This window comes from Numenius arquata, chromosome 4, assembly GCF_964106895.1.
Source record: "Numenius arquata chromosome 4, bNumArq3.hap1.1, whole genome shotgun sequence".
NCBI classification, from domain to species: domain Eukaryota; kingdom Metazoa; phylum Chordata; class Aves; order Charadriiformes; family Scolopacidae; genus Numenius; species Numenius arquata.
In genome coordinates, this window is record NC_133579.1 from 59225681 (window position 1) to 59249950 (window position 24270).

Genomic DNA, 24270 nt, shown 5'->3' on the forward strand with positions numbered 1-24270 from the left:
CCAGGCCAAATCCCTTGCCCAGGGAATTCTCCACAGAAAAAAAAAAAAAAAAAAAAAGTATGTTGTGTGAGGCTGAGTTAACGATTCCTGCCGAGGGCCTGGGGTCGGTCGCCTTAAGGGAGATGCCGTCCCCAGGGGCGCCCCCGGGCCTCCCCGCCTCCCGGGGAGCGGGCTCCAGCGCCATGAGGGTGGTTCCCTCGATCTCCGGGCAGCTGACAGGGCAAGGCGGCTGCCCGCTCTGCCGGGGAGGAGAGGAGAGAGGAGGGGAGGCGGGGCGGCCGCCCCGCCTCCCCTCCTCTCTCCTCTCCTCCCCGGCAGAGCGGGCAAAATGGCTGGGCGGAGCGCAGGCCGGGCCCTCCGGGCGCTGCTACTGCAGCCGCCCGCCCGGGCCCCACCGTTCAACCCCCGGGGACCGGCCGCCTCCTACGGGTAAAAACTACAGCCGCCTCCTTCCCTTCGCTCCCTCGTTCTTCTCCCTCCGCCCCGGGGGGCATAGAACAGGCCCGGGTGGGTGTCACCGCGGGGAGAGTGAAGATGGTGTTTTAGCAGAGTAGCTAGACTGGGGGAGGGGAACGGGGACGACGACAAGATGGGGACGCTTGTGGCACCCTGAGGTGCCTGCTTCTGCGGTTAGGCGGGGGCAGGGACCAGCTCTACCCTTAGCTGCTTTGCTCTGCGAGAAAGGGGCTGGGTACCCCCTTCCCCTCTGTGTCTGTCACCCTCCCCACTGCAGGGAATGTGTGTGTGTGTGTGTGTCCATTTTCCATGAGTCCATTTTCGCCCTGTGAGGCAGCAGGTGCATCTCACCACCCCGCTCCCCAGCCACCTGCCCTTCAGGTGTTTCCTGGAGGTGGCCGAGGTCACGAAGAAAATCATACAATGGGTTATAGTTGGAAGGGACCTTATAGATCATCTGGTTCTAAGCCCCCTGCCATGGGCAGGGACACCTCCCACTAGACCAGGTTGCTCAAAGCTCCATCCAGCCTGGCCTTGAATGCTTTCAGGGATGGGACATGTACAACTTCCCTGGGCAACGTGTTCCAGTGTCTCACCACCCTCATAGTAAAGAATTTCTTCCTAATATCTATTCTAAATCTACTTTCTTAGAGTGTAAAACCATTAACCCTCATACATACGCGTAATATATATAATACTGCTTATTCTGCAAATCCTATTAAGGAAAACTGACATAATACCATAATTTTTTTTCCCTCCTGCACAGATAAAGACTAGGTTGGATTGTAGCACAGCTGGAACAGAAAGGTAGTTCCCAGATTAAGAGTATGAGGTGAAATGCGGCCTCCAACAAGGCACAGTACAAGACCTGCCTACTCTGCATCTGTGCTGTCTTGGTAAACATAGGCAGTATGTATCCAGTCACAGAATGGTAAGGGTTGGAAGGGACCTTCGAAGATCATCTAGTCCAACCCCACTGCCAAAGCAGGTTCACCCAGAGCAGGTTGCGTCCAGGAAGGCTTTGAATCTCCAGAGAAGGAGACTCCACAACCTCTCTGGGCAGCCCGTTCCAATGTTCCGTCACCCTCAATGCTTCTCAAAGAGCTATAAACCTTATCACTACTAATTCAGTTACAACATAGTGGGGTTTTTTGGTTTGGTTTGTTTTAACCTGGCTTTCCAACCAGTGGAAAATACAGTCTTGAAGAAAACTTTACAAAAGTTAATCCTTCATGCTGACATCCATACTGAAGTGACTTCAGACTCACAAAAGCTTGGTATGGAGAAGACCAAATCAGTTTTAGGTGTAGCCAGTTCCAGTACAGTGTCTCAGCACACAAGAAAACAATTCATTTTTTTTTACTCCAGAAAGTATTGAAAACACTCTGTACATGAAACTCCTGAATTTCATTGGACTTTGCACTAAGGCGTGATCCAAGAATAGAAAAACATTACAAACTCCAAAATTATCAAGTCCCTGATGTTAATAATTAATCCTAAAAAATGTAGAACTGTTTAAAAAAAATCTAGTATCTGGATCAGGAAAGCAGAATACATGTCCCTTGTCTAAACTAGATGCTGGTAATGGTAGCAGAATGGTGATTATTTCAGTTTTGTTCAGGACCGGAAGTGTTTTTGGCAATTACTAATCAGAAGAAAAAAAAAAAAAATCACGTATTTCTATAAAAATTAATAAAAGCAAGTTGCTCATTTGCTGTGGTGAGAACTAGGATAAAATAACCTGTTGAAATGTATGACAAACCAAAAGATGGTATATCAAGTTAAAAACAACACCACATTTTCTTTTATGAATAAAAAAAAGCAAAACTCAAATGCTCAAAAAGGGCTAAGAAGGCCTTACTAATACTACATTCAGAATTCAAGTTGTGAAGTATATAGCCGCATCAGGTGTGATACATGGACTTAAAGAAAGTTTAACGTTACAGTCAAATGAATCACTTGAATCATGTTTACGTAACAATTCAGGAAAATTCACCGAAGTTATAATGGCACAGTGAGCTTCTTTGAGCTATATTCTTGCCACAGATCTGCGTTTGTATTCCAGTTTTAAAGTTGGATCTACACAGGTAAAAACAGCTGATCCTATTCTGCAAATCCACAGCTTATATTTAGCCATGTGGCATTTTTGGTTGCATTATATAGACCAAGATTTTATTTACAGTCTAAATGGCTTTGTGTTGAACAGGTTCTGTGGTTCAGCTGCCACTTACGTACTGGGTACCTGAGTCCTCAAGCTATTGTTCCTTTCCATTTACCTTATGAGAAGGGTTTCAATTTGTGGGATTTTTTACCTTTAATGTGTCATTGTAAATTCTATATGGGTGGGACTATGCTTACGTGCTGTAATTAATTCAGATTTTATATGTTAAAACTGAATTTCTAATAAGTTGCACGGTACATATCATGAAATAGAGATTATTGTTACCCATAAGACTGGAAAACAACATTTCTGTAAGTGTGCGTGTGAAATTCACATTGATTGAATTCATAGGACAAGAATATTTATCTGGGTAAATTGACAAGTGTGGGGAATAAGAGTTAGCCATTAAGTGGCTAAATGGCAAATTTGTACCATATTACTACCTTTAAATAAAATGAGTTAGGTTTTTGAAAAGATGTCCCGCAACCATCAGGGCACAAACTTGCTTGGGAGCTGCAATGGTTTATGCTGTTAAGAAGAAACCTTCACTCTATGCTACTTTTGCTTTCTCGCTAGGTGTGTGTATTGTAGGCATGGTACCTCAGATTACCTGTTTGAATTTACACATCCTGCTTTGTACTGAAGGTTAAGGTAGGGATTTAGGGGTCAGGGCTGAGAAGTGGCCCATGCAGTCAGTTTCTGTGGAACTTCTTTAGTGGGTGGGCTTTTTCATGTGGTATTTTCCAATTAAACATTATATCCTTCTGAGATTACGCTGACAGATACCTTATTATCACATTTCTCCACCCGCATCTCAGTGCAAGGCAGTTTTCATTGCAGACCCTCTGGTTCATGAGGAACCATAATGACAGACTGTGGTTACTTTAGCAGATGGAGAGGCTCAGTTTAGTAATAACAAGGTGAACACCAGCCATTTCAAAAGTTATGCTGTGACAGAATGAGGTTTCTCCTCTCTAATATATTTCTCTCAACACGTTTCTGTAGCTATGTGAGGCTGCTTTTATATTCCCCTTGTTGGACAGTCAAGACTCTCCCCCCTACTACCCTCCCTTTAACTTAAGTCATTTAACTACATTTGTGAAACCTAAGTACAAATGTTACATAGTGGTCACAACTAAATACTTGTCCGCTCCTGAAAAGTTTTTTTATTTAGTCTTCTGTGCACCCATAAAAGGCAAGTGACCCATTTAAATCTCACTGTATTGTTGTTAATATCTAGAAAAAGTAATTATTCTGTATTCCTTGAATGACCGTGTAATAATGAGAATTAACTGTTTGAATGTTTCCCTTTTTCTCTTCCCCCATCCCTAGTACTTCAATAACATCTGCCAAAATCCAAGTGAATGGAGTCCACCTGCATTATCAGCAGACAGGAGAAGGAAGCCATGCAGTTCTTCTGCTTCCCGGAATGCTAGGTCTGGAGATTTTGTCTTACCTTTGTAGAGCAAATGCCTCTTTCACCATCTGGTCTCAAGCTAGACTGCACAAAACTATTTTGTAATATGTTCAACACCTGATTTTGGAGCATTGTCATTAAAAAAAATTGCCACACATACAACAGATAGGAAAGGCAGAGTTATTGCAATCAGTTAACAGTTTAAAAATATTTCATTTATCTCACCAGGTACCTTTTATGCAATGTCTTGACTTGTGTAATAGTCACTCACATTGTTGGATTTAACTGTGCAAAGGGGTTGTCCAGCATAAGTGGCAAATAGCTACACAAGGTATAAAATAACAGGGGGGGGAGGAAATCAGGTCAGCTATATTTGTTACACAGACTGAATTATGCATTCCTTTTTTGAAACTAGGTGCATACCAATTGAATTAATAGACATAATGCAGCACTTGCAGTTCATTATCATAGTGCAAAAGGCACAGTTGAGACTTACTTTTTGCTTAAAAATGTATTTTCATGTTTTGGTTATTCAGGGCAACATCATTAAGATTCTCAGTGGTTTTTTTGATATGGACAACAGGTTCTGCTAGCTGAGTGGTACCTATCCATTGAGACCACTGCTTTTGATAACAACCTTTTAAAATTAACACAGGCTTTTTTTTTTTTTTTTACTGGGTTCTTGCAGTTCTAAAGAATCAATCAGACCTACTAGCAGTCCATGGCAGACTGTCAGTAGGACCAATACTAACTCTTTAAATAGAAATAATTTATTTCTTCAGTTGTGAGTAGTATTATTATTATGTATACATTGCTATTGTTCAGTAATAAACAAAACAGTAATAATTAGGCTTAGTATCTTTACCATCATTAAGTGTATTATTTAATGGTTTGGGGCAAAATGTGAGGGTGAGCTTTACATTCTGTCACATACTTCTTCCCTTCGTACTGATACTAAGTTTTCAATATTATTGTATACTACTTACAGTATTAACAGACTAATAAGTGTTGTGGCATCCAGATAAGCGTTTTTTAGCTCAACAGAATTAATTAGTCTCTAGACTATTTGCAAACTACATTAAAATGAAAGTGATGTTTGTCTTTCTAGCTAGAAAAGTACTGAGAAAACATGGCATTCAGATATGGTTTCAGCCTTGTGGATTTTTTTTTTTAAGTTACAAAAAATATAACAAGTGTATGTATGATAGTGCAGAGATTCATACAAAGTCTATGTAAGAATATATGATTAGCATCAGTATTTTTCGAACAACCTGATAGTTTTCTTCTGACCCTAGCTATTAACTGGTGTTGCAAGAGAGAAGAGACCGTGCCAGGCTGTAGTCAGCTCATCAGGAGATGCTATATACAGTCTCTATTATCATTTAGACCATTTGATAACTCCTCTAGGAGGAGTTATCCAAGGACATATTTCTCCAAGCAGAAAAAAATGTCTTAAATGCCTTTAAATGGCCTTTTTAATATAACAATGGATAGCCAATTTGATACTTGATTTACATCATTTGAATATGTTAGATCTGAACAGGTTTTAATGAAGTAGCTTGTGATACTGTTACCACATGACCATATTGCAAATCAGAAATAAACTGCAGTCTTACCTTCATGCTAGTGTTCAAAGACAGCTTAGTGCAGTGGGCTAGAGTACTTTACTTTTTAATCCTTTGAAGATCCGTGCCATCAGTAAAAGAAACTGTTCTGCATCAGAAAAAAATGGCTGTATTTGGCTTATTTTAGTAACATACATATTGGAAAAATCAAAAGTCACAGTTTTATGCTTTTTGTCACCACTGTCTCCGCAGGCAACTAATAATTTAAAGCTCAGCTTTAAGCACCAATATTCTCATAGAAGTGTTTTATCGAATAAGAACAACTGTCTCGCACAGTGCTTTTCAGTTACAAATTTTTAGCTAGAGTCAGTATATTCCTCCCCTTCCAGTTTCATCTGTGCTATCTAGGTAAACAGCAATGACCACACCAGTGCTTTAAATGTGTTAAAGATAAATCCTTACACAGGTAACTCAGCTTAAGATTCTGTATTAAAGCCCCTGTGTAGAGCAGAGTTTTTAAAAAGCTTACATACCTAGCAGAAATGTTTTTTTCTGAGCATATTCTAGATATGTATATCTAGATAGCATATTATATAGAGATATGTATATCTAGACAGCATATTCTAGATAGTTCTAAAGATTTTTATTTTGGTACTTCCTGTCTGAGAATCACAATGTTTAGTTACAGAGATAAAGTGTACTTCAGTCAATGAATAATCTCTTTTTTAGAATTAAAATACAGGTTTCCTCAGGTTTCCATTTAGAGTATTTATACTATTTCTGTATTATGGTAGTTACTATAATTAAAAAATTATCATGTTTCAGGGTGTGGTCAAACTGATTTTGGACCACAACTCAAGTCTATGAATAAGAACCTTTTCACAATTGTTGCTTGGGATCCTCGGGGATATGGACAGTCCATTCCTCCATCTCGAGACTTTCCTCCAGATTTCTTTGAGAGGGATGCAAAAGATGCTGTGGATCTTATGCAGGTAAATCTATTCTGAGATTTTACTGTTTTACATATATATATTTAAAAGCTGTTTACCTTAAATTGTGAGAAGGAGGAAGAGTACTGTTGAACAGGCTGTTTCCAGCAGACAGCAAGTTATGCAAAAGAGCATACAAATGAAGGCTTAAAACTGGGTAGATGCACACTATTCTGGAAAATATTTTCTTCTTCCATCTCTTCTGCTATATACATAGAGGTTCAGCAGTGGGAATTAATTGTAAAGCTTTTTTTTTTTTTTTTTTATTCCAAGACCCTGCCCTAAGAGGTTTGCAGCCAAGAACCCTATAAGGTTAGGTAAAGGGTATATAAATACCAAAGTCTATGCTAATTGGTTTAACTGAAGGGATGACAGCAGTGAAATGTTCTCTGAAAATTTTCTAGTTAATAGAATCTTGGCATTTTGCCTTGAGCAGCCCATTTCAAGTAACATTTGATTCTAAAAAAAATTAACTTGACGCTTTGAATTTCACAGCATATTACTGAAATAATTTTTGTGGGAAATTGAAGAGTTCCTGTGATCATACCAGATCTTAATAACTAATACAGCTATTGTGATTATAAAGAATATGACTTAAACCTGTTATTACTTCTCCATCTTGCAGAATTTTTTATTTCAAATCTGTGTTTCTGTGTTCCTCTTTTATTCCATCCTGTAAGTGCTAACACTATTTTCTGGTTTAGCTTCAACTAATATTTTGGCTTTGTTATATTAAGCTATACAGTCTCTTTGGCCACGTTAAGAAAGTCGGCAGTGCATTAAAATTCCAAAAATATGAGACAAGATTCAGACAGTGAATCCAACTGTATTTCTGTAATAAGCAGTAACCTTGGAGAAACCCATATGAAACTGGAAATGCAGCCTTCCTGGAGCATTCTGTGTAGCGAAACAAAGTAAGTCTGACAGCAGAATCAGGATTAAGACACAGTTTTGCCCTCTAACCATAAAAGCAGTCTCTCTGCACTGTAAATCACCAATTTCTTCTGCTATGCTAACAAAGAAAATAAAGATGCTGCCATGGGTAGGTGACAAGCTTTCAGTCAAAATGGTTGTAACCCCCTTTCCTGCCTCTGTCCAAATACTAATAAATGCAAAATAGAAAACAGACCTGTCTCTAAAGACAATGTAACCATGTAGCTTCCAGTCAAACAGGACAGCAACCTACCAACGTCTAAAGCTGCCAAAATAAATGAGACATAGCATTCTGTTTTTTTGAAGATGCTTATTGATATAAGCATATAAGAACAAATTATTAAAATCTTCCCAAGCATGGGTAACTTGCTTCTGTTTTAGCATAACATAAAGGATAACACAAATCCCAAGGATTCATCGCAACTAGGATTTCCAGAATAAAACAGCGCCATAATTCCTGCAGAGGGCTTTATGATGTATGCTTTACCTACATCATCTGCCCTACACTTGGCCAAAAAACCCATCCATATAGGTGAGCCTTCAGAACCTTTATTCTGGGCTTCTTCAGATTCTGTTGTCTCTGCTGGAGCTGTGAGTGCTGCAAGGTTTCTGTTAAATAACAAAAGCTGAAATTCTGCAGAGTATTTGGCACCTTGATGCAGATGATACCACTCTGTATCACTGTATGTGCTCTTTGAAGGAGCTTGCTTGAAATAAAAGGGGTCCAATGCAAATAAGTCCACTTTGCTGCACTGCTTCCCAATGTCTAACAATAACAAAAGCCAATAGCATTTTAAAAGTCTTGGAAATAATTAGTGTTGATATTTAAGAGGTTCTTACCCTTCAGAGCTACTGTCCTAGTGAAAGGATGGGCTTGGGCTTCTCTGAGTTTTTTTGCGGATCAGACACAATCCTTACTTGTGATATACTCCCTGTGATCCAATGAAAGCACATGGTACAAAGTACTGTTGTATTGCAACTCACTTATTGCAACTTACTATTGTAAGTTACTTCTGTCACAACATACGTGATCATTTGCATTTCAATGCCTGGGTGGAGGAGGTGATATCAAAAGAGATTTTGTTCACTACAGTGAAAAGCCAACACAAAATCACCCACAGAATTGAAGAGGTGCAACCAGCTCTCAGGTTATTGCCAATGTTAGGTAGAGGCCTGTAGTGTAAGTAGTTCAAGATTAAAGCAAGCACACATGCATATCATATCCAACACATCTGTTACATCACATTGGTTTTTGGAAGGCTGCAAAGAATAAGTTAAATTCCTCCTGCTACAAAGGCATCCTGAGACAACCCATGGAATACGTCAAGATAATGGCTAGTAAACAAGAGAAATACTGGAAGCAAATAGATCTCAGTTGAAGCATTGGCAAATAGCCTGGCATGAATAACAAAACTTTTAATCAGCTATTCCACCCATCAGCTGACTTTGAAATCTGTAATTTGCTATTGGAGGTAGGAGAACAGCAACAGCAAAAACTTGAACTTTACAAGCACTGCTGCCCACTCCTGAAACTTGCCAAGACACCAATAACCCTTCAGCAACCTAATACCAAAAGTTGATCACAGATAAATACTTTTTCAGCAGGCCAGAGCCAACTTTTGATCAGCTGCTAAAATTTGAGGTTTTCTTTTCTTACTGTCAGCTCTTACCTTACATGTCTCTTTCTTTCCGCTACCTTATTTTCTTTTCAGGCTTAGCTGAGTGAAATCTAACATTGAGCAACACTACAGTGAGCCTAATGCCAAGGAAGAAGCCAAAACCAGAAAAGCCTGCTAGCAATAGAAGTTTGCTAGGTATCAAGTTGACTGATAAAGTTATACCTCACTTGAGCATTAAGTTTACAAGCAGGAGTAAGCTTCCAGGAACTGCTTTTTCTCTCTCTGTAGTTGTTTCTCTCACTGCTTGCATTTTTGCTTTCTTTGGACAGAAGCAAGCCTGGACTTCCAACAACAGAACACCAAGCACCAAAACAATCCATTCAACTGACTTGCTCTTTTTGCTCCAAAAGTACATCGTCTTCCTAATCACATCTAAAAGGCTGTAATTTCTGCAAAAACAAACAAACGAGGCCCTTTGAAACCTTTACGTTTGTGAAAGAGTTCACAAACAGGTTTCTATATGCAAAACTGCAAGTACTGCTTAACCATTGAATATCGTCCCTATACAACCTTCAGATGTGTTTGCTCCTGCGTGTCTTTACCTTCCCCGCACTTTGCCCACTGAACATCACACACAAAATCCTCTCTCCTGTCCCTGCTGGTACCCCCTACCGCAGATTGTGGTATATGAGGAAACAAGAGCTTCAAATTCTAGTGGAAAGCATTGTATAAGTCAGAATGAATAAAGGTCTTGATTGTCATATTTTTTGCCCTGAGCCTTCCTTTTCAAGGAGAAGAAATTTCACTAATAATGTTTTGAATTGCAATTCACCACAAAGTAACATTTTAAATGTACATGTAAAAGCTTCAGAAAATATGAATTAGGGACTAAAATTTGACACAATCTTGTAGCAAATACTTTAAGCATTTTTTAGTTGTTACAGAGCAGATTTTCTTTTTTCAGATGAGCTGGCATCAGTAAATTAGATCACTGGGTTTCATTTCTCAAGTTTTAAACTTCTCTTTTTCTTAAGTTCATCTTGGTCTTGGATTACCTACCATCCCACACTGTAGTAGCCTTCGCCAACTTTATACCAAGAGAATCCACAGATTCTTGATAACATCAGGCTCTCTGAAAAGGTCTTTATTCTCCATTGTAGATGAACATTTCTTAAAATTAAGAGAGGTTTTTTAAATGCAGCAAGAATTTAATATGACTACTGCCTGTTTCATTAAATAGTTATAGAAAATTGGAAAAGCAAGTATAATTTTTTTTTTCTACATATTTGAACTTTTCTTAAATATTTTTCATATAGCAGGAAAGTTATATTTTCTTATTATGAAAGCTAACTATAGTTCAACTGTGTAGTGTTGTGTATATACCTCTACTGTTTTCAAGTAATATTTTATCTGTGCTTGTAAAACCAGCTGATGATTTGCATATAACTTTCTTGTACAAATCAAGGCACTGAAATTTAAGAAGTTCTCTTTGCTGGGGTGGAGCGATGGTGGAATTACAGCACTTATTGCAGCCGCAAAGTATCCAACCCTTATCCACAAGTTGGTTGTCTGGGGAGCAAATGCCAGTGTTACTCAAGAGGATGTGAGAATTTATAATGGTATGTACAAACTAAATATCATATCCTAAAAGAATTATTTTAATTTTTTCTTGACCTAAGGATCTTAGTCACATAACAGCTAAGTGGAGACAGAGTTGACGACACAAGAAACCTGAAGGAGCAGGATACAAAATTCACTAAGTTGCTAAGTATAAGGATAGATTAAAGTCATAGTGAGAAGCTCCCTAACAATTACTCCAAAGGTAATAAATCTAATTTTTTAAAAGTCCTTACCAACAGCCGCTGAACAGCGTAAGTTATAACAGCTTGTCATTAGTTTTCAGAAAGTATAATTTTTGTTGCCGTAACAAGTTCCTAAAAATAAATTGCAAATAATACTACTGATCCCAGGCTCGATTTCCCTTCTCACATCTTGCGCAACTTCAGACAAGGTCCACAGAAAAATCACTGGGCTAGCAGGTAACAAATTTTGCCTCTAGGGCCTGTATAATACATAGACAATAAGAAAACAAGCTCTTAACTTACCATTTGTATTAAGGAAGCAAATTGATCGTTCAAGCAAGTGTCCTAGGATGCCTTTCTTATTTGCATTCCTTTAAAGTTAATTACTGTGGTTACGAAACCTTTGCAAAGTAAAGAAACATTGGGATTTGTGATCCTTATTTCACTCACATGAAATAGAATCTGGCCATTTGCAACTTTAAAGGAAAATAGCAAAAACTGCTAATGAACTCATAAAGAGATCTTATTTCCTTTTGAAATTAGAAATTAAAAGAGGCTCTCAGCAAATGTAACCCAGTATAGCTTTGTTTAAGTGACTGGATTTTGATTTATACCAGCTGTGAAATCTGACTGTCTCCCTTCAGCTAAATTACAAGTGCATGTATTACACATGTGTGCTTACTTCACCTATACTAAAGCACTTTCATCAGTAGTATTTTTTTAATTCAGCAAGCAAGATGCTTTTTAGCTCTGTAAAGTGCTGCTTTACTTCTTTACATGCTTATATATGTATGAAGTTTTTATTAGGCAATTATGAAATGCATGTCAGTTAGTATCAGTCAACAAGCTAAAATGTTAAAAAAAATATATATATAAAAAAGCGCCTTACTTTACACAGAGCACCCACAGCAATGCTGACCTTTGGCATCTTCGTGGACGGGTGCTTTCAACATCTGTCTGGGTGATGGGGCTCAGAGAGTAGCAGTGCAGACCTCCTACAGCCTTCTTCAGTGAAGGGCTTGGTAGGAAAGAAAGGTGTTTATTTGGTATCTATGTCCTTTCAACATTGGCTTCTCCCACCCACCCTTTTTAAGTTAAGGACAGCCACAAGGATAAAACAGTAGATTCTATAAGGCAAATGGCTGTTGAGCAACAAGTAGCCTGGGGTGAGCAAACTTGTTTCCAATCAGATGCTGTTATAAGGCACTTGCAGTTACTGCTACCTTGCTCATTTGGCTGGACAGGTTCTGTTTGCTAATTAACACCTCACTGCTTTCTTCCCTTAATTCCCATTTGAAACCTATTAAAAACTTTGCTAGTGGCATATATTGCAGTTTGATGATTCTGTACTCTCAAGGTCCCTTTCAGGTTCTATGCTATGCTAACATTGTTTAGGGCTTTTTCAATACAAGGCTGTACAGCTGAAATACAGTTTTGTGAAAGTCATCTTTGTTGATATCTGGTTTGTGAGCAGTACTGAAAATTTTAGCGGAAAAAAAATCAGTAAATCTGATAAATAAATAACTAGAATGTCAGATTATTTGTACAGATTTAGCCAGCCTGCCATGAGTCACAGAGCTCTACTAAGTAGAGTTGCTTGTTTTTCTGTAAGACTGTGGCAAATGTACCATGATGTCAGCCTGCTGGAATGCCTTAGTAAGAGCTTCCTTCCTCTGAATACTGGTAGGAGCCATGGAAGAACTTCCATCCATGAGCCAAAGCAAAAGGCTGAAGGATATAAAAAATTAATTGCCAGCTCTGGCACACTGTTATAAAACAGTCCTCTTTTCATACACAAAGTACCTCCTTGAGCTTCTCTTCTGCAAGCCCTTCAAAAAGAAACATCAGAAGCTTTAGGACTGGGTCCTTTGGTTGTTATTTTTTTCTGCTGTTCCTTGTGACCACAATAACAAGATGGTCTTCTGCAACTCAGAAAGACCCCAGCAGAGATCATAAAACTACCTTTTTTATACCCTTTCCATATTACGAACAATCTAAAACCATTCAGTGTGGTTTCAAGCTTGAAGTACACATCTGCGATCTGGTTTGAAAACTTACTCGTATTAGGTGTTTGTTGACAGTACTGGGTTATATCTTATTGCTGGGAAGGACTTAACACAGTTCAATGTTATTTTATGTAGGCATCCGAGATGTTTCAAAGTGGAGCGAAAAGGTCAAGAAACCACTAGAAGAGATGTATGGACATAAATACTTTGCAAAAACCTGTGAGGCTTGGGTAGATGGAATATCTCGCTTTGCTGAAAAATCAGATGGTAAGGCTTTTACAATGTTAAACTGAAGCAATTACAGTAGCAGACAGTTCTGGATAAAAAAACCCAATCTAACAGTACTCCTAGCAGCCAGTAAAGGAAGGACTCTGCATATGGCATTAAAAACTGTGTCTGACTCACACTCATGAATAAAGCAATTACTTTGTAGATGGTTCAGACAACCAGCAAGGTACAGGAGGAAAACACATTTATGGGAAGTGTTAGCTGATGAGTCTCTCCTCTTGTTCCACCACAAAACTACATTACTAAATCATTGCTTTTGTGCAGACTGAGCAGGAGGGATTCCGCTCAAGCTTTTTTCTCCTGTCCTCTGTCAGTGTTGAAGGATTACCTCTTGGTGACATTGTTAAGATATCCCAAAAGTGAGGCATGTTCATTCCAGTTTCTGGAAACAGGAGCTGAAGCACTATTTCAAAACTAGTAGCATATAATGATTAAAAAAAGAGGAAGTTCAGATTTTGAGAACTCAAAATTAATAAAACATTTAAAAAACACTATTGACACAGCTTAGGTGTTTAAAAATCCAAAAAGAAGAGTTAAACTAGACAATATAATTATTAAATGTTTATCTCTGAAGATTTCTGCAATTATTCTACATACTCTTGCAGCCAAGGATACCTGCATTTCTGTTTTAATTCAGAGGAAAATATCTTTTAATTTGTCTAAAGCAGAAATACACACTCCGTAAAACAAGGAGTATGTAATTCTCTTATACACATTTTCCTGTAGCACTTATAATGAAAGACAGGAGATGACATACATTAACAGCCTGCAGGTACTACAAGGAACACATTCCTTCATTTCATATTTTATCCATAAAGTTTTGCACAGGATCAGCAACATGGTACTAGAATTTCTCTGGGTAGAGCGATGTAACAAATGATGATCTGATTTTATTTGACCCTTTCTAGAAGGCACCTCCTTAAGCCTAGTTTATTCTTAAGTCCAAATCCCAGGCTGGTGAAACTCTGGCTGTGACATCCTTTTACTGCCCGCACAAGCATCAAACACTATGAGATAGAGTGACTGTAAAAAAGAAGCCACCTGGAGACATATAACAAGGAGCTGAATTACCTAGATGCCATAACTGGGTCAGATATTGGGAGAACCCTAACATTTCCTAAAAAAAGATAAGCAACCATCAGGCTGCAGGTTTTTTTTACAGGCGTAGCTTGGGGAGAGCAACTTAGACAGGCCTCCTTGGAATTAAAGTGCAGATATGACAAATACTAGAAAACTAATTAATAAAACCCATCAGAGATAAAAGGAGGACAGCAAAGCCTTTGTTGGTCAAAAACTCAACTCAAGCTCTTTTTAAGAAATAGACTATTTACCCTAAATGGGACAGCTTTTAGTGTCAAATGCCATGAGAAATGAACTTTCAGAAGGTGCCAACACTGAATGGAATAAATTGCATAAAGCTGGAAAATTCAAGGTTCTTCTTGCTGTTCTGTGTTTTTGGAGTAAATATAATTTAATGGTCATAGTATAAAACAGTTTTAGGACTGGAAATAATAGTTTAACTGCCAACTATGTCCTTAGGTAAATAACCTAAATTAACTTGTTCTGAAAACAGTCATTTGTGCAGGTGTTTGAAGACTATGGGTAAAATGTTCTAAATGAAGATATTTAACTGGTAGAGCTGCAAGCTAAGTCTATATAAATAATCAAACAATTGGAAAAGCTTTGTGAAACAGCATAAGACTCTAAAGCTAGGGAAAGTGCGAGTGTATAAGCATTAACTGTGCAGCTGTTAGTAGCTTCAAGGAGACAACTACAAATGGGGCAAAGTTAGCTCAAAGAGCAATGGAACACACAACTCATCAAGTAAGTTTTACCCACAGATTCTCTTGTGAGAGCGTGGAAAGTTAGGCAAAGAGTATGGAAACTGGGTTACTAAGGGACAAGTTAAAAAGAAAGGGGGGGCGGGGAAGTATAAGAGTCTTTAAGGAAAAGCATTAGAATTACTTCTTGTGAGATTAAAGACCAGCACGCATAAAATTATTCTTGAAGTTCTGCAAGATGAACGGTCAGGGAGAATAACCTTTTAGTAGTTTTAGTATAATTTGTATGAAAGCGTTAATCATTGCACACAGCAAAGGGTCCAGAAAGGGGGACAGGCTTCGATACAACCTAAGTTAACTTGTTGATAAAAGTAGCAAAACTTTTAAGTGACTGTGTAAGAAAACATAACCTAAACACAAAGGACATAAGGCTTAGGCTGAAAAAAACAAAGCCAGGAAATAGACGCATGGATTTGCTTTGAACAGTCAAAGAGAGCCCAGGGGAAATGTGGGACAGAAGTACTTCATTCGCTGCATCCATTTGTGCTAGTACCCATTAATGAAGCAAATTCAGTGAAGTAACATTTTGGAGAAAGAAATGTTAATTATAGTTCTGATTACATAGTTCTGCAGATTAATTGCATGCTATCCACAAGGAGATAGCTAGAACCCAGTGGAATTCACAGTCCTTTACAGAAGCATTTTCAGTCTTTAATACTATTTTAAAACAAAGTGTGACCTTCATTTATTTTCTCCCTAGGTAATATCTGCCAAGAGTTGCTGCCAGATATTAAGTGTCCCACATTTATAATTCATGGTGAGAAAGACCCTTTGGTTCCAAGGGCTCATGCAGAATACATTCATAAGCACATCAAAGGCTCACGGTAAGTTATTTGATGGAGTATTTATAAGTCGTTGTTGATGAAATGAAGCTCAAAGCCACAAAGTAAAAAAAAAAAAAAGAAAAAAAAACCACACCAAAAAAACCCCACACACAAACAAAAAACCCAAAAAAACCCCACCAAAAAAAAAAACAAGAAAACCCAACCAAAACAAAAATTATTTGGGCAAGTTGTCTCTGCCACAGACAGAACTATTCTAAACTTCACTAGCAAGTTACAATGCAAATGGTGTAGCTGAACCTTTCTTGTGATACAAGTATAGTATTTTAATAAATTCCTTCCTAATGTTCTCCAAGAGAAACCAAGTAAGGTCCTTTTCCTCTTTTCACTTCACACACAGAACCACTCCCTAGCATTTATCAAAACAAGAAAATTCCTTCTGTTTCTCTTTTATGGCCACTGCAATTTTTTTTTAATTTTTTTTTTTTTTTTTTTTTGCAAGAGACCTTATTTCAGCCCCATTCAGTAGAACAGTGAATTTAGATGCTATGAATGGAGAGAGATTCCCAGTTACTGGAGAGAAGCACAGAATACTGATGTTTGCTCTGCCTTGCTGATGTGAACAACCACCTCATTTTGTTTTTCCAGCTGTCCCACGAATCTCGTGTTTTTAAGAAAAGGGAAATGAGAAAAGAAATGTACAACTATGCTCAAAGATATTACTTTATAAACAAGAAAATCTCAGGGCACCATCTGCTTAATTTGAGATCTTCAGCTTCCTATGAAAAGCTAGGATTTCACCAGCTGAATTTTCTTCATTGATTTACACACAAATTAAAGAGTTCTATTACTGCTTAATAACAGACCATGATGATCAGTACTGGAGAAAAGACTTAAGAGAACAAACCCCATTTTTATAAATGAAAAGCATAGGTAACTGTTTCATTGGTGTCATCTCTGAAAATTTGAGTGATATATTTGCCTTAAAGTCAGCCCCGCTGTTCATAGAAATGCATTATGCCACAGGAAGATGAGAACAAGAGACCTTCCTAACAATCATGTGCAGGTGTTTCATTCCATGTCTGCAAGTTAGTTACTCCCACATGCCCTGCTCAGCTGAGCTCTAAAATGCTCCAGATGCTAAGTCATCACAAAGACTAGACAATGATCAGATAGCTTCTCTTTGAAAGACGAGCAGAGGAGAAAACAGTGTTAGAAGTTGTGATCCAATAAAATGTAAAGTAAAGGAGTTCTTCAAATGTCTTTATGCTGAAGTGTTCCCCCATATGTGTATTTATCAAAAGAAAAGAACAGACTAATGGTATTCTCAGAAGTTAGTACTTAGGTACATAGTCCTCTTCTTCCCTTCTTGCACTGGAGATGACATGTTCCATTGTGAAGCAGAAGAAAACCTTGAATTAAGTATATTTTCTGTAAAGCATGCTTCTACCATCAACTTCTCTTGCCTTGATTTTTATCAAGTAGTAAAGTAGAAAAAGCTTTTACCGATTGTAGTGCAGATACATAACTTGTTTCTCCATGGTAGAAGTGTGCACCATCAGTCTCTATTTGCATGGTATGGCTAGATTTAAGCAGCATTACACTGGCTTAACAGCAGTAGTGAATACCATCCAGAGTACTATAGAATCATAGAATGGTTCAGGTTGGAAGAGACCTTAAAGATCATCGAGTTCTAACCCCGCTGCCATGGGCAGGGACACCTCCCACTAAACCAGGTTGTTCAAAGCCCCATCCAGCCTGGCCTTGAACACTTCCAGGGATAGGTTTGCATGTCTGTGTGCTGCTTGGTCTTTGATGAAACAGACTTAATGAAATTCAGACAAGAAGTGCTGCAAGAGCTGGGTATGTTCATACACTTTTCCTCAAGACAAAGCAGCACTTATCACTGCTAAAAGAAGCAAAATCCCCCTTGCTGTAATGGGGCTTAGATGACATGAAGGCAACATAGCAAAGTATCAGTCAAGATGGTTTTAGCTCTGTTGAAAATGCTTAGTAAGTGGTAGAATAAAATAATTTCCCATCCCCATATAAAGAAAAGAAAGTACATACCTGATGTATAACATTTTTCCCCAGACAGAAGGCAGTGGCAAGTAGCATTTTAGGCTTCTCACGCTCATATCAGTATTACAGTCTAAAAACATAACCTTCACAGATATAAATCCTCAGCTTTTTTATAGCTGAAGAAGTCCTGACTTCCTTTTTCACTTGTATGGATAGTGTTAGTTTTGGATTTTGTCTTTTTGCAGAAAGATTAGACAAAGTTCCAATGCTAAGTAAGTTCAGATGGTGACAAGAAGTCTATGTGTTTGTAGTGATCTCTTCAATGTGTTGACTGCCCAGCACAACCACCGTTCTCTGAAAAGAGGCAAAAAAGCTCAGGCACTTCACATACCCTTTAAAGATGCATCCCACTCACATTGATTTTTAGAAGGTTGTCTTCTTTGCATACCACCAGAATGGTTCCTAGAAACTGGGTCTAGGACACAAAAATTTGTTTTCAGCTTAGTTCATCCTCCCCAAAATGGGGCAAGCAGTGTTCTTGTTGCTTCAACTATGGCTGTGGTTCACATTCTGAACCACATACATAGGGACAGTACTTAGAGCAAGAATTACTTCAGTGCTGTATTTGGATAACCAAGAGCTAGGAAAAAGGCAACAAACATTTTAATTACCTGTTCTCACAGAATATAATGCATATTCAGTGTTTGATATCTTTTCTCCCCTCTTTTAAGGTTGCTTCTGATGCCAGAAGGAAAGCATAACCTACATCTGCGTTTTGCAGAGGACTTCAACAGACAAGTTGAGGATTTCCTACACTGACTTAAACTGTAAAGCAAGTTAAAGGTGTTTGTCCTTGCCTTGTTTGCCATTTTAGTTGGCTTTCCATTTTCATTCAAGTTACAGGTAGATTTGAGTCCTGAAAGAAAAAACATGAAAGATATTTGCATGAGAAGCACACATTTTGAGAATATGTAAGCCTCAGTGGATCAGAGCACACCACTGTGGTGCAGGATTTCTGACATGTCTTTAAATTTACTTCTTGACACGTGGGCTGAATAGCTGTTCTGTGTCCTATAGGGGTGTTAAGAAAGACAGAAAACATGATCTAGAATACATGCCTTTATGTGCTCTTAACATTAAAGGACAAAAAAAACATCGTAATAACTGGGATTCAGAACTGTTACAATGAGAAATCTGTCAAAAGTTACAAGTGCCGAGAGGATAATTGGGTACACAGCTTCTAGAGAACATGCTTCACCACCACTATGAGAAGTCACTCAGTACACATGCCTGCTTTACAGAAGTTCCTTTGATACTGGGGGACTTATGCCTCATCCTCCTCTCCTTCCTCTTCAAATTCCCCCTGCTCATCAGCAGTGGCATCCTGGTATTGCTGGTATTCGGAGACCAGGTCATTCATGTTGCTCTCAGCCTCCGTGAACTCCATTTCATCCATGCCCTCCCCGGTGTACCAGTGCAAGAAGGCCTTGCGGCGGAACATGGCCGTGAACTGCTCCGAGATCCGCTTGAACAGCTCCTGAATAGCTGTGCTGTTGCCAATGAAGGTGGCGGACATCTTGAGGCCACGTGGCGGGATGTCACAGACGGCCGTCTTCACATTGTTGGGGATCCACTCCACAAAGTAGCTGCTGTTCTTGTTCTGCACGTTGAGCATCTGCTCGTCCACCTCCTTCATGGACATGCGGCCCCGGAAGATGGCGGCCACCGTCAGGTAGCGACCGTGGCGGGGGTCGCAGGCGGCCATCATGTTCTTGGAGTCGAACATCTGCTGGGTCAGCTCGGGCACCGTCAGGGCTCGGTACTGCTGGCTGCCGCGGCTGGTGAGAGGGGCAAAACCCGGCATGAAGAAGTGCAGCCGAGGGAAAGGCACCATGTTGACCGCCAGCTTGCGCAGGTCGGCGTTCAGCTGGCCGGGGAAGCGAAGGCAGGTGGTCACGCCGCTCATGGTGGCCGACACCAGGTGGTTCAGGTCCCCGTACGTGGGAGTGGTCAGCTTCAGGGTGCGGAAGCAAATGTCATACAGGGCCTCGTTGTCGATGCAGTAGGTCTCATCCGTGTTCTCCACCAGCTGGTGCACAGAGAGGGTGGCGTTGTAGGGCTCCACCACCGTGTCCGACACCTTGGGGGAGGGCATCACGCTGAAGGTGTTCATGATGCGGTCGGGGTACTCCTCCCGGATCTTGCTGATGAGGAGGGTGCCCATCCCAGAGCCTGTGCCGCCACCCAGCGAGTGGGTCAACTGGAAGCCCTGGAGGCAGTCACAGCTCTCCGACTCCTTCCTCACCACATCCAGGACAGAGTCCACCAGCTCAGCACCTTCCGTGTAGTGCCCCTTGGCCCAGTTGTTGCCAGCCCCACTCTGACCTACAGGATCGGACCAGAAGCAGGGTGCCACGTTAGTGCCCCGGGGAAGAACAGAGATGACCGCATGCGCTTCTTCTGCCCCAGGGGGTTCACCCCTCACTTCCAACCCCACTCTGCTCTTGGGATTCACATCCCCCATGTCACTTGCACACACACTCTGAGCCATTCCTGGGCACAAAGCTCCCGCTCTGGGCCTCCTCCACGCCACGCTCACTCACCAAAGACAAAGTTGTCGGGCCGGAAGATCTGTCCAAAGGGGCCAGAGCGCACAGAGTCCATCGTGCCGGGCTCCAGGTCCACCAGGATGGCACGGGGGACATACTTGTTACCTGCAGGAGGAAGCAGCACCAGCATTACAGCCCCGCAGCCAGGGTCACAGGAGCCCTGCAATTTGCTCCCTTCCGCCTCCCTGCATTTCACTGGAGATGCACGCTCTGTCTCCCCATCAGGGGTACCCTGCTATCAGAGCTATTCTGAGAACAAAGCTTTTAGAGGCGTCACTGGCAGATGACAGCTCTCGTTCAGGGGTTTTTCCAGCTACAATGCACTGTCGTGTACGCCCCATTTATTTTAGGATGTCTGAGGAAGCAGACGCACTCACCAGCAGCTTCATTGTAGTAGACGTTGATCCTCTCCAGCTGCAAGTCACTGTCCCCGTGGTAGCTGCCCGTGGGATCAATGCCATGCTCATCACTGATGACCTCCCAGAACTAGAAGAAATTTTTGGAAGAGGGCAATGATTAACCGCAGCTGGCCAGTGCCAATCACACCCACCAGCGCCGTCTGTGCATGCCGACCACTCCCTGGCATGGCAGAGCAGCTGCCCGGGAGGAAGGTGAGTCAGTGCAGAAAGGCTTCCCTGGCCACAGCAGCTGCAGTAGCAGAGGGCAGACAGGCAGCTGGAGCACCAAAATGCAAGTTAATTCTTTTATAGCACATATCCAAAGGATGACAGCCCCCGGGTGTCTCCATTGGGTGGTCTCCCATTGTCTAGCAGTGGCTTAAGACCCTCTAAGCCTCTACAAGAAGATGGCAGCACCTCCAACAACCTCGGTGGTGGTGGGGTTATCCGTTCCACTGAAACAGCGCTCGTTCGCTCCCTCGGGGGCCGGCGCCGTGGCTGCAGAGGGGCGAGGGAGGGGGCAATGCGGGAAGTCAGGGCAGCGACGGACCCGGGCGGCAGCTCAGCCCACCGGAGGCTGGCGGGGGTGGGGGGTGACACGGCAGCAGGACCCGCCATGCCTCGACAACGGGAAGGACCCTCTCCCTCCACCCCCCCGGGCCGGTCCCCGTACCTTGGCGCCGATCTGGTTGCCGCACTGCCCGGCCTGGATGTGCACGATCTCACGCATGGTGCTGGTGTCTGCTGGTGCCGGTGTCCTCCGGTGCCGCCTTCGCCGCCCGCTCCCGCACTCGCCGCCGCAGCGGCCGCGCCCCGCGCCCCCACCTTAAATCGGGCGCCGCGGCCCCGCCCCGCCGGTGACGTCATGCGGAAAACGGCGCGGAGCCAATGGGCGCACGGCGGCAGGGCGGGGCTGCGGCATTGTCTCCCGCCACCGGAGTCGGTCCCGGAGCCCTCCGCAGGCAGGGCGCGGGTGGCTTGAGGCGGGGAAGGCACCCCGCCTTCAGCCGGCGGGGGAATGGCCGGAGTCGGCCGAGGCGTGGCCCGTCTTGGGCTGAAAAAGTAGGGAAAAGATAACAACCCAAACCGAAAAACCGCCCTAACTCCTCTTTGCGCACCTGTTGGAGCTCCTCCCCTTACCGTCTGTGCCTCTGCTGTGCTCCAGCAGCAGCAAAGGACACGCTGCTGTGTTTCATCAGCCTCCTGAAGCCCGTGTTCCTCTCTCAGGCCTGCTCAACCACCTTTTGATGTTTTAAGCACAAGAATCAGCTTCCCACAGCTCGGGCACCTGAAACAGGTGGGGACTGGGTAGCGATGGTAGAGCCCACAGCCACTTCCAAGCAGCACAACCCTCCTTGAGAAAGTGCTGCCAAACCTGTATATGTGGCGCTCTGATTTCGGGAATGCAGAGGGCTGGCATGAAGCTTTACGTTGCTACTAAAGAATGGCTTTTTCTGGGAGTGATCCGGCGGTGAACACACACAGGAATGGGATATCTTGTTTTCTATAAGTGAAGTTGTGTTCTGTCTTACCAGACACCTGCCATTTGGAAGATTTTGGATCATAGAATCACAGAGTAATAAAATGGCTAGAGTTGGAAGTGACCTTAAATATCACCTAGTTCCAACCCCCTGCCATGGGCAGGGACACCTCCCACTAGAGCAGGTTGCTCAAAGCCCCATCCAGCCTGGCCTTGAACACTTCCAGGGATGGGGCATCCACAACTTCCCTGGGCAACCTGTTCCGGTGCCTCACCACCCTGAGGGTAAAGAATTTCTTCCTGATTACCTAATCTAAATCTACCCTCTTTTAGTTTAAAACTGTTAAAAGAGGTTTATCCTCTTCCTAGCACCTCTGCTTGTTCACTCATAGAAATAAACTGAGCTAAGTACATGGCGGATGACTGAGGCAGGAGGGACAGTTCAAGAACAACAGTGAGAACGACATATTTGAAGCAGCTGAGATACACACCTGCATCTGCACTGCAGCCGAGGAGAATATCTGAAATAAATTTCAGCAAGGTCTATAATGGATTGTGCAGAAATCATCGAACTTGACTATAAAACATTAATCAATTCACAGCTGTAAATTTTTCAGTAGAGAAAACATCTTTGCCATGCAGCTGGCCAACCCAGTGAGGAGAGCTTTACGCTAGGACCAGGGAAGGGAGACGACAACCCACAATGAAATGAGGAAGCGGTGGAGCAGGTTGGCAAAGAGGATGTGAAATGATGTTCAAGATCCCGAAGGGAACAAGGCAAACTGCAGGATCAGAGTTCCCTGGTCTTCAGGAGAGCAGACTTTAGCCTCTCCAGGTATCTGTCTGGAAGAATCTTATGGAAGGAGCACCTGTCAGATGAAGAGAGTCTGAGAGCTGGGACTAATTGTCCTGGAGAAGGCTCAGGGGAATCTTATCAATGTACATAAATACTTGATGGGAAGGAGTAAAGATGGAGCCAGGCTCTCCTCAGTGGTGTCCAGTGACAGAAGGAGAGGCAATAGGCACAAAGCAAAATACAAGAAATTCCATCTAATTATATTTAGATTTTTTTTTCTTATATGAAAAAAAATTCTTTGTCACAGGTTGCTCAGAGAGGTTGTGGAGTCTCCATTCTTGAAGATATTCAAAACCCGAATGGACACAACCCTGATCAACCTGCATCAGCTGACCCTCCCAGGCTAAGTAAAGGACTGGGCTAGATGATCTCCAGAGGTCTCATTCAGACTCAATGATTCTGTGAAAGGGAAAGAAAGGAGCAGAAGGCTGTGTGTGACCAGCAACACCAGATTGATAGTTTATTGATCTTGGAGCCACAGTACACTGTAACATTCAATTGCAATTATACTAGCAGGTTTTTGCAAAGGTGAGGTAATAATTAATGTGGTAAATCATTACCACTGTCAAGAAGAAAGGTAATTACAGCCAGAATGGAAAGAGTTGTTTACTTATTACTCAGGTTAACTGTGCTTAACACAATACCAATCGATGCATAATGTCACCAGTTTCACTCAATTTTTTCATCCAGGCCAGGAAATACTAGTGGCTAAACAAGTACTGTATCTTTGTCCAGCATTTGGCTGCTGTGACCTTGGAAAAATATTTTGGCCATATTTGCAAAAGTGGCTCTCAGTTTGCTCCAGTGAATTGACTTGCTTATGAACTGTGACTCTTTTTCTCCCCTGGTGCAGAAACCTCAGCTGCTGGGAAATGTCATGAGCACGGACTGGCTTGAGCTTTGCAACACGTGGCTTTTGCAATCACAAAATATCCAGAGTTGTGCTGGCACTGAGCGAGATCTTTTCACCAACTTTTCTTGAATTCTGTGGTCTTTAAATCCTGGCTGCTGTCAGTCTTTTCCTTCGACACATTTCTGCGATAGTT

At 41.7% G+C, this 24270-nt stretch overlaps 2 protein-coding genes across 4 annotated transcripts; one reads left to right on the forward strand and one right to left on the reverse strand.

Annotated features, from left to right (window-relative positions):
- The first annotated feature begins 319 nt into the window (after nt 1-319).
- On the forward strand, nt 320-21101 carry BPHL (biphenyl hydrolase like). Its single transcript, XM_074146882.1, has 7 exons — nt 320-429; nt 3950-4053; nt 6425-6591; nt 10606-10759; nt 13084-13215; nt 15778-15901; nt 18613-21101. Exons 1-7 carry the CDS (start codon nt 329-331, stop codon nt 18698-18700), a joined length of 870 nt encoding a protein of 289 aa, XP_074002983.1. The 5' UTR covers nt 320-328; the 3' UTR covers nt 18701-21101.
- LOC141464136 (tubulin beta-1 chain) lies at nt 18984-21683 on the reverse strand. Of its 3 annotated transcripts, XM_074146878.1 has the most exons (4): nt 21562-21683; nt 20868-20976; nt 20485-20595; nt 18984-20266 (listed from the first exon to the last, which is right to left on the reverse strand). In XM_074146878.1, the coding sequence occupies exons 1-4, from the start codon at nt 21616-21618 to the stop codon at nt 19206-19208; spliced, it is 1338 nt and encodes a 445-aa protein (XP_074002979.1). In that variant the 5' UTR covers nt 21619-21683; the 3' UTR covers nt 18984-19205. The 3 variants fall into 3 exon arrangements, with proteins under 3 accessions (XP_074002979.1, XP_074002981.1, XP_074002980.1); XM_074146880.1 differs by lacking the exon at nt 20868-20976 and having other exon boundaries at nt 19206-20266; nt 21585-21618; XM_074146879.1 differs by lacking the exon at nt 20485-20595 and having other exon boundaries at nt 19206-20266; nt 21562-21618.
- Nucleotides 21684-24270: the final 2587 nt, after the last annotated feature.

Bases quoted from the DNA above. Each gene is read 5' to 3' on its own strand.
- LOC141464136 (XM_074146878.1), bottom strand. From the start codon at position 21,618: ATGCGTGAGATCGTGCACATCCAGGCCGGGCAGTGCGGCAACCAGATC. The intron at 20,596-20,867 runs GTGAGTGCGTCT...TTCCTCCTGCAG, and splicing joins CTACTACAATGAAGCTGCTG to GTAACAAGTATGTCCCCCGT. The intron at 20,267-20,484 runs GTGAGTGAGCGT...CCGATCCTGTAG, and splicing joins GCCCGACAACTTTGTCTTTG to GTCAGAGTGGGGCTGGCAAC.
- BPHL (XM_074146882.1), top strand. From the start codon at position 329: ATGGCTGGGCGGAGCGCAGGCCGGGCCCTCCGGGCGCTGCTACTGCAG. The intron at 430-3,949 runs GTAAAAACTACA...CCCCATCCCTAG, and splicing joins GGACCGGCCGCCTCCTACGG to TACTTCAATAACATCTGCCA. The intron at 10,760-13,083 runs GTATGTACAAAC...TATTTTATGTAG, and splicing joins GGATGTGAGAATTTATAATG to GCATCCGAGATGTTTCAAAG.